The sequence below is a fragment of the Phocoena phocoena genome, chromosome 3 (assembly GCF_963924675.1).
Source record: "Phocoena phocoena chromosome 3, mPhoPho1.1, whole genome shotgun sequence".
NCBI classification, from domain to species: Eukaryota; Metazoa; Chordata; class Mammalia; order Artiodactyla; family Phocoenidae; genus Phocoena; species Phocoena phocoena.
Window position 1 is genome coordinate 77,485,679 of NC_089221.1, and position 12,209 is coordinate 77,497,887.

General features: G+C 39.7%; 1 protein-coding gene across 1 annotated transcript in view; it reads left to right on the forward strand.

The window, feature by feature from the left end:
- Positions 1 to 4,267: 4,267 nt before the first annotated feature.
- Positions 4,268 to 12,209, forward strand: part of ARSK (arylsulfatase family member K) — a 41,686-nt gene continuing 33,744 nt past the window's right edge. The window contains exon 1 of the mRNA XM_065874846.1: positions 4,268 to 4,405. Within this exon, the coding sequence (XP_065730918.1) occupies positions 4,268 to 4,405 (138 nt within the window). The remainder of the gene's footprint in view (positions 4,406 to 12,209) is intronic.

A 12,209-nucleotide genomic window follows, 5' to 3' on the forward strand; every position in this document is an offset into this window, starting at 1 on the left:
CATTACACCTTCTTTCTGAAAAGAATCAGTAAAAACAATCATTAAGTAAAAGTAGACTCCAATTACCTATTATTTAGCATTCTAGACACTTACCTTTTAGCTGTTATCACTTTATCTTCTCTTTAAATTGAATTTCAGATTGTTCCTTAAATGTTTATCCATCTAAATTAAGTAAAATATAAGACAGGCACATTAAAAAGATGACATACAGAACCCAAAACATATTGAATTTTTTAAAACATCGGACTTGGGTTCAATTTTCATAATTCATAATTTAAAACATTAGAAATAATTATGTAAAATTTTCCATCTTTTTTCTTTCCCTAAGAGACACTAATTGTAATCTCCAAATTTCTGAATCAGTCTAAACTGTGTTGCCATAGCCACAAGGTGTAAAAGGAACATCATAAAAAATCAGAAAGACTCAGGAAAAAATTACAGAAACTCAAAATACACTGACTTCAACATAAAAAACTGAGCCAGAAGAGAATGTCACCTATTTCTACGCTACTTTGCTTTGATTCTAGGACAGTTAAGAGCACTATTTACTCACAATCTGCAAGCTAACTACAATAAAGTGAATCTTGTTCTAAGCCAAATAAGGAATTATAAACATGAAAAAAAGTTGCCCGTATGATGCAACTAGACTAGTTTGTAATTTAATAAAATAGAGCAGACTTTTTTTAAATATTAAAAATCCATCTAAATAGCCATCTGAAATACTAACACAAACTTTACACGACTACAAATTCTAAGTATCTTTCGATGGTATCTCTGGAACGGATTCTGTCAAACAAAATTAATCTAGAATGCTTCCTGGAGAGAATGGAGGTATTTTCAAAAACTGAATAAAGTAAAAATGGAAAAAAAATGCTACTTTAGAACTAGGAAATGAACAAAATTTAGGTGAACGTGGTAGGGATGAAGACATGTACTAGTGATATACGCACTTAAACAGAAGGGTTAGTTCCACAGAAAAGGGTCTTACTGGTAAGAAGAGAAAGTACTGTGATCCTAATAACGTTTAGGAAAGTAAAATAAAAGTTAAACACGGGGTGAGGAGGTAAAATAAAAGTTAAAGCCTGACTTCCCATTTCACTAACTTCTTTAAGTCGCCATCCAGCTACAAATGATTACCCTCCTCACTCAACCTAATTTTACTGATTTACTCAGTTGTTTCAACTCTGTTCTTACAAAATTCCCCAGATTTTGTCAGCTCCTTCATTCTGCCACATCCACCCACCAAGTCAAGAAAGATGGATCTGGATTCAAGTCTCCGCAGATCTTGGGCACCTTACTTCACCTCCAAGCCTATTTCCTCATTGGTAAAGTGAGAACGAGATCACTTACCTGATATGTACATAGACAGAACACCTGAACACAACAGCTATTAGTTCTGTTGTCCGTATCTCCTACCACCCTCTCAATCAACTTCACCACTTTTTTCCCATTCCTAACCAACAGTGGTTATTATATACTTTCTCTACACATTTAAAATCCCCAATCCTTCCTTCCTTGATCTCTCAAGAAGCAACCTTCTTGCCTATGTTCTTCAAAAGACAGCTATCATCAAACACAAGTATCTCCTTCAAATTAGTCATTACACAAAAACTAGACTAAAGCCTGCAACTTAACAGATGCTTTATGTTCTATACAGATGTATTCTGTCTCTTCAGCAGGTGAAGATAATACTGAATTTGTTCCAGATAGTCACTAACTGCACACTTCGTCTCCTTTTCTTAGGGCAGAATATAGTGCTGCTGGCATTTTGGACATTAAAAAACTATGAAGAGCCAAAACCTAGACCAAGACTTTCAACTGAAGACTTTTCTGAACCGCAAAGTATTTCACTAAAGCAGGTAACCCGTAATGTAGATATCTTTAACTGATGACCTAAACATACACATAATGGAGCCCTCCCTCACTACAATACACTATATACACACATGTACACACAGAAAGGTGTGCACAAACAACTCAGAAGTACCTTTTCCGACAGGGTAAGTTACTGATTAGCAAACATGCTTTATGTCCAGAAAAGAGTGATCAAATAACAAACAAACCTGAAATTACATGATAATTACCCGAAGGAACTGGGGGAGACCTGGGGGAAAAAAAAATGGTGGGGAAGGTGAAAAGGGCTGTTGAAAGGGAGAGATTATTCACGTAAAAGTGAAGGTAAATGGACTAATGAACAATCAAAAGTAGAGGGAGACCGACTGCAGCTCAAAATATGAACTTTTAATAATTAAACCTGTACAAACATGGCACAGGCCCCTCGAAGGAAATGTGTTTCCCATCACTGGAGATGAAAAGGCACAGACTGCACAATCCACTTGGGAGGAATATTGTACGACAACTTGAATGTGAGATGAGAATAAGACTAGAAGTCTCTTAGATTTTTCCAGCGCTATATGTCTGAGACCCTAAAATATCTATCTCACTCCAACCCAGTACAGCACCTGCTCCCACTGACACTGCCAAGGGGACAGAGAGAAAGGAAAAGATGTGTTCCTGTCATCCTGACCGGAAACTCAGAATACACGTCCTGTGAAAACAAGGCCAGAGAGAGTAAATAGTTTACAAAAGTCAATACTATGCCACAGATAAAGTTAAATATATTTTTATGAACCTAACTGTCAGTCACCATTGTTTCTATGGTAAAATGTGTTCTACATTCCAAATTAACTCAAAACAAATATTTGAAATATAGCCTGTTCATGAGGGAGCCTCTGTATATTACCTTTCATACTGTATTATTATTTTGTTTTTTTCCCTAGAGTGTAAGTTCCTTATGGTCAGGTACTATTGTTTATATATTTGTCTGCTCCCATAGATGGTTAGCATGCTGCTCGATTAACAATGCTGCTTCACTAACAGAGATTAATATCACTAGAATGGCATAACAATTTGCAGTTAATTAGAGACAGCATGGCAATGAGTTACCGCAGAGACTACTCAAATTCAAGTCCTACTCAGACTGGCTCCCTGTGTAACCTTAGGCAGGTCATTTAACCTGTCCAAGTCTCAGCTTTCCTATCTGAAAAATGATGAAAGTGAGGATTATAGAAAATACTCCATGTAAAAGTACCTGGCACAAAACAGGTGCTCAATAAATGCGTAGTATAATACCCAGCACATAATAAGCACCATATGAGTGTTAAACAAATAAGGTCTGTCCTTTTTATAATTACTGTATGCAAAAAATACTGTCAAATATTAGTATTAAAGGTTGATTTTATGTAAATAAATACTACAACTCCTTTTCCTGTCAAAATACTAAAACGACTAATGTGAGGCACAAATTATATACCTGAAACTATAATAATGAAATCAGGAATCTGGCTCTGGGACAGAAACCTGCTTCTTCCAGATTTCTCCAAAGGAGTTCAACAGTCAAGAGGACCAGTGATTTTTCAAAATCACTGCAAAATAATGGTATTCTGAATCTACGTCAGTTAATCGAACACGTCACACAGCCCAACATTTCTCCCTCTGAGAACCTATCCAGCTTCTCCCTCGCACTCTGAAGGTAAAGTCCACCTAAGCTTATCCCCACATAGAAGATGAAACTTTTCTTACCAGGCCCCGCTCCTCACCCGACCAGAGCACAATAAATCCTTACTGCACAGGCAAAGCGGCGAATAGGATGAGGCAGGCTAGAAACATCCTTGGGAGGAAGGTATTCGAGGGGCCACCCGGTATCCATATCGCACCTTAGGCGGTCCAGACAGAGGCCCCACAAAGAACCGCCCAATCCAACTTAAGTGACAGACGCGCTGCCACCTCATCATCTCCCAGTTCACGGTCTCACCTAACACTCAGCCACGCTTGCTCTGAGCAAAACAAGCAGCCTCGACCCCTTATCCTTTCTCTCTCTAGGTAACATTTCAACTGCCTACCGGCTCCAACTTCTGCAAAAGTGACAGTGACCAAAACCAACCTGGGACAGATGCTTCCCCTGCAGAAGCCAAATCTGAAGTCAGAGCGCATGCGCATTTCCCAGGCATCGCTCACGTGACTGGAAATGGCTGGGTTTTAGTTCGCTCAGTATTTGATTAAAAGGTCTTAACGTGAGTCGAGAAAGGGAAATTCCTCCTTTGCGCATGTGCCCAGCCCGAGCCTGATGGGAGTTGTAGTCCCATGGGTGAAGGAAACCGAACTGCGATCTCTGCCATCCCTGCCCTCCTTTTCTCGGGTGGAACTTCCTAGGGGGAGGGGCAGGGTCCAGCGCCCAGAGGCCGGGCTCCCAGAACAGCTCCGCGTGATGCTGCCGCTGTGGGTGGCGGTGGTCGCAGTCTCGGCGCTGGCAACACCAGCTCCTGGGGCAGGTGGGCAGAGGCGGGGAGCAGTTAAGGCTTGGGCAGATGCGCCTAACGTGGTGCTAGTCGTGAGCGACTCCTTCGTAAGTATGGAAAGGCAGGGGAGGGGGCGCCCCGCTACACACCCGCGACCGGCCCACAGCCCTTCCTGTGCTGCTGGCTTTGGGGAGCAGAATCTGAGACTTTCAAACGTGTTTTACCCTGATGCAAAGTAAGAAATGCATTTTACCTTGAGGCCCCGTACACACATACGTGCACCACATAGATATGCGTGTAAAACAAACATACTTTAGTAAGATGCACTCCAATTAGCATCTTTGCAAATTTTTTTTAATTGCTGACCTCGACCCACTAAATTATCTTACCACTACTAATAAACTTTCAATCCATACCCCCGCTTGATTCAACTGTGGGGAAAAATAACATTCTATTTCAACATAAAAGCCTGTTAGCTTTCCAGCAGTCAACGTTATTTTTATTACTCAGGTGTCTGATAATCCTGTTAGTCTGATTTATATTCATTAGTTGACATAATTTGACACTCGCCCATATTCCAGATTAATTGTGTATGTGTGTGTATGTGTGTTGTTGTTGCTGTTTAATCCCAAACTTAAACAGTTTTTGTAACTCTCCCAAGCCATCAACTAAAAACAATACTACTGTCAACATTACCTGATACTTTTAGTATTATCCATGATATTAATCCTAATGCTTGGACAAATGTTTGGTTACTAATTATAATATTAGTTTTTTATGACTGGGTGTTACTGTGGTCACATAGATTATTGGTGTTAAGCATGTCTGGCACCAAAGAGTGCTTTTAATCATTATGTTGTATTGCCTTTCCTCATAGATTAACCCGTGATGATTAAAGTTACATAATCTGGATATACCCATAGGGTTTGCTGAGAATATTAAAGTAATCTTTATGATTATCTAAACTTAGGAAACAGGCAATATTGGAGAGTAACATGAAAGAGGTTTATTAGGGAGTACTCATGAGATCAAAGGGAAAGGAAGAAAGGAGGACTGTGCAGAGAGAAGTTGAGTTTTGTCACTGTCTCACTGGAGGCCTCAGCTGATCTTATGGGTAGTTCTCAAACTAGTATGATGCTTCAGAACTGTTCCCATTTGTGGTGAGGAGACCAGGCCTTTGTACCCTCATGTTGGATGGCCATTACTTGTGGAATGCTCCCAGAATGAGGCACCATTTTGGGCAAGACAACTCTCTTCAGCAGAGGCAATCTTTCACTCTAAAAGGGAACCTGGGTGGTGCATCAAAACATCCTAGAAACTTCTGAAGATGACTGAAATATTTGGTTTATTTTTTAGTATAGTATAAGCACATAGATTTTTATATATTTGTGTATACAAATATTGTATGCAGACTCATACCTTATGAATATAAAAGAAAGGATCCTGAAAAAATACAAACAAATCAAATTCAGCAATATATAGAAAGGGTTATACACCATGACTAAGTGTGATTTATCCCTGAAATGTAAGGTGGGTTTAATATCTGAAAATCAGTCAGTGTAGTAGACCACGTTAATTGAATGAAGGGCAAAAAACACGTGATCATATCAATAGATGCAGAAACAGCATTTGACAAAGTTCAATAACACTTCATGATAAAAGCACTCAACCAAGTAGAAATAGAAGAGAATTTTTTCATTCTGATTAAGAACATCTACAGGGCTTCCCTGGTGGCGCAGTGGTTAAGAATCCGCCTGCCAATGCAGGGGACACGGGTTTGAGCCCTGGTCCAGGAAGATCCCACATGCCACGGAGCAACTAAGCCTGTGCACCACAACTACTGAGCCTGCGCTCTAGAGCCCGTGAGCCACAACTACTGAGCCTGCGTGCTGCAACTACTGAAGCCCACACACCTAGAGCCTGTGCTCCGCAACAAGAGAAGCCACCGCAGTGAGAAGCCGGCACACTGCAATGAAGAGTAGCCCCCGCTCACCGCAACTAGAGAAAGCCCGTGCGCAGCAACCAAGACCCAACACAGCCATAAATAAATAAGTAAATAAAAATGTGTTTAAAAACAAAGAACATCTGCAAAAAACCCACAGCTAATGTTATACTTAACTATAAAAGACAATGTTTTCTCCCAAAGATCAGGAACAAGACAAGCCTATCTGTTCTCACTATGTTTATTGCAATTATGCTGGAGGTTTTAGATAGGAAATTAGACAAGAAAATGAAATAAAAGTCATCTAGATTAGAAAGGAAAAATTAAAAGTATCTCTATTTGCACCTAACACAATCTTGTATAAAGAAAATCCTAGGGAATCTACTACAAAATTCTAGAACTAATAAGTTAGTCTAGCAAGGCTGTAGGATGTAAGATCAGTATACAAAAATCAGTTGTATTTTTATACACTTGATTGATGAACAAACTGAAAGTAAAATTAAGAAAACAATTCAAGGGCTTCCCTGGTGGTGCAGTGGTTGAGAGTCTGCCTGCCAATGCAGGGGACACGGGTTCGAGCCCTGGCCTGGGAAGATCCCACATGCCGTGGAGCAACTAGGCCCGTGAGCCACAACTACTGAGCGCGCGCGTCTGGAGCTTGTGCTTCGCAACAAGGGAGACCCCGATAGTGAGAGGCCCGCGCACCGCGATGAAGAGTGGCCCCCGCTTGACGCAACTAGAGAAAGCCCTGGCACAGAAATGAAGACTCAGCACAGCCAAAATAAATAAATAAAAATTAAAAAAAATTAATAAAAAAAAAAAAAAAAAAAGAAAACAATTCAATTTAAAATAGCATCCAGGGACTTACCTGGTGGTCCAGTGGCTAAGAGTCCATGCTCCCAATGCAGGGGGCCCGGGTTCAATCCCTGGTCAGGGAACTAGATCCCACATGCTGCAACTAAAGATCCTGCATGCAGCAACGAGGATCCCACATGCTGCAACTAAGACCTGGCACAGCCAAATAAATAAATAAATATTTTTTAAAAGTAAAAATAAAATAGCATCCAAAAAATGAAATACTTAGGATTAAATCTAACCAAAGAAGTTCAATTCTTATACTGAAATCAGATTTAATATTGTTAATATAGTAATAATTATCAAATTGATCTACAGATTCAATGCAATCTCTATAAAAATCCCTATGGCGTTTTTGCAGAAACAAAGAAACCCATCTTAAAATTCATGTGGATATTCAAGGGACCCAGAATACCTGAGAACAAAATTGGAGGACTTAAACTTTCTACTTTGAGAACTTACCATAAACTACAGTAATCAAGATAGTGTGTTACTGGCATAACAATAGATAGACATATAAATCAATAGAATAGAATTGAAAGTAGAGAAATAAACTCTCAGTTTTATAGTCAGTTGGTTTTTCAGTAAGGGTGCAAAGACCATTTAATGGGGAAAGAATAGTCTTTTCAACAGATAATGCTGGGAAAACTGACTATCCACATGCAAAATGCCTCACACCATTTTCAAAAAGTAACTCAAAATGAATTGATGAATGAAACAAAAGCTAAAATTATAAAACCCTTAGAAGAAAACATAGGGGCAAATCTTTGTGACTCTGGATTAGGCAATTAAAAACTGGGCAAAGGATCTGAAAAGACAGTTCTCCAAAGAAGATATTCAAATGGTCAATAAGCACATGAAAAGATAGTCAACATCGTTAGTCATTAGGGAAATGCAAATCAAAACCACAATGAGATACCAATTCACACCCACTAAGATGACTATAATCAAAAAGAGACAATAGGGCTTACCTGGTGGCGCAGTGGTTAAGAGTCCGCCTGCCAATGCAGGGGACACGGGTTACGAGCCCTGGTCTGGGAAGATCCCACATGCCTAGAGCCCTGGTCTGGGAAGATCCCACATGCCACGGAGCAACTAAGCCTGTGTGCCAAAACTACTGAGCCTGCGCTCTAGAGCCCACGAGCCACAACTACTGAGCCCACGTGCCACAACTACCGAAGCCTGCGTGCCTACAGCCCATGCTCCACAACAAGAGAAGCCACCACAATGAGAAGCCCGCGCACCACAACGAAGAGTAGCCCCCGCTCACTGCAACTAGAGAAAGCCCGCGCGCAGCAACGAAAACTCAACGCAGCCAAAAATAAATAAATAAATTTATTAAGAAAAATAAAAGGAGACAATAACTAGGGTCACGAGAATATGGGAGAACTGCAGCACTCATACGCTACTGGTGGGAATGTAAATGGTGCAGCCACTTTGGAAAACAGTTTAGCAATTCCTAAAATGCTAAACATGAGTTACCATATGATCCAGCAATCCACTTCGAGGTATATATCCAAGAGAAATAAAAACATATGTCCACACAAAAACTTGTACATGAATGTTAATACTGACAAAAATTGAAAACAACCCAAATATACATCAGCTGGTAAATGGATAAATAAAATTTAGTAATATTATTCAACAATAAAAAAACAAATGCAGTACTGATAACATGCTGCAGTGTGGATGAACCTAGAAATTGTTATGCTAAGAGAAAGAAGCTACTCACAAAGGGCCACATAATTCCGTTTGTCCAGAGAAAGCAAATCTACAGACACAGAAAGTAAAGACAGGTCAGCAATTACCCAGGGTTTGGGAAAATGGGAGGATTAGCAGATGGTGGCTAAGGGATACAAGGAATACATGATGGAAATGTTCTAAAATTGATCATGGTGATGGTTGCACAACTCTCTGAATATACTAAGAAAACATTGAATTGTACAAATTAAATGGGTTTTATGATGTGTGAATTACATCTTAAACCCTTTTTTAAAAAACAGAAAATAAGCACCTCTGCCTGGGTCTTAAAGGGCACAAGCATCCTCTCTGCCTCCCTCCTTCCACCCCTGCACCTGCATTGTTTTTAGTTTGGGTGAGGTTTCAGGAGTGGGAGGTGGGCACAGGACTGTATACCAGAGTCTAGTGAGGATCTCATTCAGTCTGGTGAACAGATCTGAAAAGCATGCTCTTAACAGTCTTGCTTGATAATACATCTAGACAGTTAAAGTTACTGTTACATTCTTTCATTAGAATGATGTCTTGAAATCTAAACTTCGCTGGTTTTCCCTGGCCCAGAATGATGAGGAACTGAGAACCAAGTCATGGTTCTAGAAGGAGCAATCCAGATCACAAAATCATATCTACACAAAAAGCTCACCCATCCCAAGGGGGAAAATGCCTGGACCCATGAGAGTCCAGAATAATAGCAAAATTCAGAAATTAAGGCAGTTGGTATCATTCTTGTCACTTTTATGCAGAAAGCCAATTAGTGGGCCTCTTTTTCTTTTTTAAATGCCCACTGTTAGAGTACTGTATTTGTTTTGAACTGTAGGAATGACCTTGAGAAAATTGAAATGGGCTATTATTAAATTATGGAAGTTATTCTGAAAGTCATTCTGTAAGATTTCCTCTCCCAACTAAATGTGATAGAACTATAGTTTGACCTATGACTGACTATCCATTGTGAACCACAGTACCACACTATGGAAGATTTAACTTTCTCTGTGTTTTTATCAGCTAACCATGTTAAGATCCATTTCAGTTCAGAATTAATTATTATGTGGACCACCTCCCATTGATACCATGAGCAGTGGTACCAGTTTTAGTCTATTTTTTAAAGTATTTGCTAGTGTGTAAAAACTACATGAAGTTAAAAAACCAAAACTTCTAGAAAGGTTTAATATTTTCTCTAATAATATAGTAATTTTGATCTTTGTTTAGAGTATTGGTATGCTTTTGACATTGAGAATATGTGTAGCATAATATAAATATTTTCTAAGAACCTAATCAAATACAAATCTTTCCACTGATGTACTTAATCCAGGTTTTTTAAGCTTTGCAAAAATACACTGTTGAATTTTGAACATATTAAATTTGCCTTTTTTAAATTGAACCGCTCTGAATTAAAGACTCGTTTCATTTAATTCACTAAATATTGTGGAGTGCCTTATATATCTTAGGCAGTAATCTTTACGTGGACCACCTTTCACACATTCCACGTTAGAAGCTTCCCCAAGTGAGGCAGTTATCCCCTCTGCCATTTGCTATCCCTGCTGCTCTGCACTTTAAAGATCCCTGCTTTCTAGCCTGCTTTCAATGCAGATGAAGTCCTTGTACCAGTCATAGAAATGAGCCAAGAAATTGCTAACATGAGTTATAGATATGCTGCTGTAGCCGTTTGCAGTGGTCGTTACACCCATTTGAACCTAGCCTGCAGGACTTGGAGTCCGAGCCTCACTGTTTGAATCATTGCAGTGCTTCTGCCACGTGACTATGTGCTGCATGCCTCCAGCTAGATGAACCTGAGTGGCTGGGTTGTCTACAGTGGCCAGTGGCCACAAATGGTTATTATCCCCCATATCCAAAAGATTGTAGGAATAATACATCTAGGCATTTGGGATTTACAAGGATAAGTTTCTGAGAGTTTGAATTTATGAATTTAACAAAATTCTTATGCACTTGTCTTAGGCTCCCTAGCTCATCATTCAGGAAGCTAATGTTTGCTTAGCATTCAGTGATTACTCCTGCTAGAAGTGGTATTTATTTCAACATACAAGCATGCTCTAATATTCCCCATCTTTAAAAAAACCTGACCTTAATCCCACATTTATCCTCCAGCTAACTCTCTCTAACATCCATCCCATTTTTCTGTTTCGCTTTGCAAAAACAACTACTTAGAAGAGGTTTTTTCGCCATGTCACCTCCCATTCTCTTTTCCCTGTCTGCTTTAGGTGTCCATCCCTACAACTCCATTGGAAGTGCTCTTGTCAGCATCACCAACTATCTCCATCCTACTAATTCCAGTGTGCATTTTCTGGCCTTCTTTTACACACCCTCTCAACACAGCTATTACCCTTTCTTGACACACTGTCTTCTCTCAGCTTTCATGAGACTCAGTCTACTGATATCTTCCTCCCTCACTGGCCATTCTTTCTCAGTTTCCCCTGCTGCCTTCTCCTCTTATTCGGGACTCCTCAGGGTTCCTTTCTTTCCTCTCTTTTCACTCTCTCCCTCAAAGGAGTCTTAAAGGAGTCAGTCTCACACTTTTCAATACCATGAATATGTTAAAGACTTATTTCACCCGGATAGAATTCTCTGAGCTCCAGATTCCTGTCTGTACCCTACAGCCTAATTTATATATCCATTTGGCAATCTCAGACATCTCAAAGATTTATGTATATCCCGTATTTTGGATTGGTTCACTTTTAAACTGTTTATTTACAATTACATTGAAAACATACAATAGATATAACTCCAGGACTGGAACATCCTTTTTTCTCTTTTTGCTCTTTACCAAGAAGAGTTCTTCAATTCCCAATTCGATTCCAAAATACGTATCTCCAACCCAAACATCTCTTCCAATCTTCAGGCTCATTTCTCTAGCTGCTTAGTTGTTATCTCCACTTAAGTCCTGAAGGTATCTCTAACTTTACATGTCCCTTAAGTTATTTGAATGGCTGATTCTTCTCATTCTTTAGGTCTCACTTCCCAGAGAAGCCTTCCCTGTATCAAAGTAGGTCTCCCTTCTTATTCTGTATCTTAGGTTTTTCTCAAAAGCACATATCACAGTAACTTGTAATTATTCTTAGTTTATTTACGAGTATGTTTTTTGCCTCCCCTACTAGACTGTAAGCTTCATGAGGCCAGGGTCTCTGTTTTTATTCACATTGTATCTCTAGATCTTTCACAGTGCCTGGCACATACTAAATACTCAATAAACATTGGTTCACTCAGTCCATCATCCCCCAAAAAGAAACCTTCCAGGAAGTTCCTTTAATTTATTTACTATATTCAAATGGATCCAAATGTCACAGTACAGGGCTTCCCTGGTGGCGCAGTGGTTGAGAGTCCGCCTGCCGATGCAGGGGACACAGGTTCGTGCCCCGGTACGG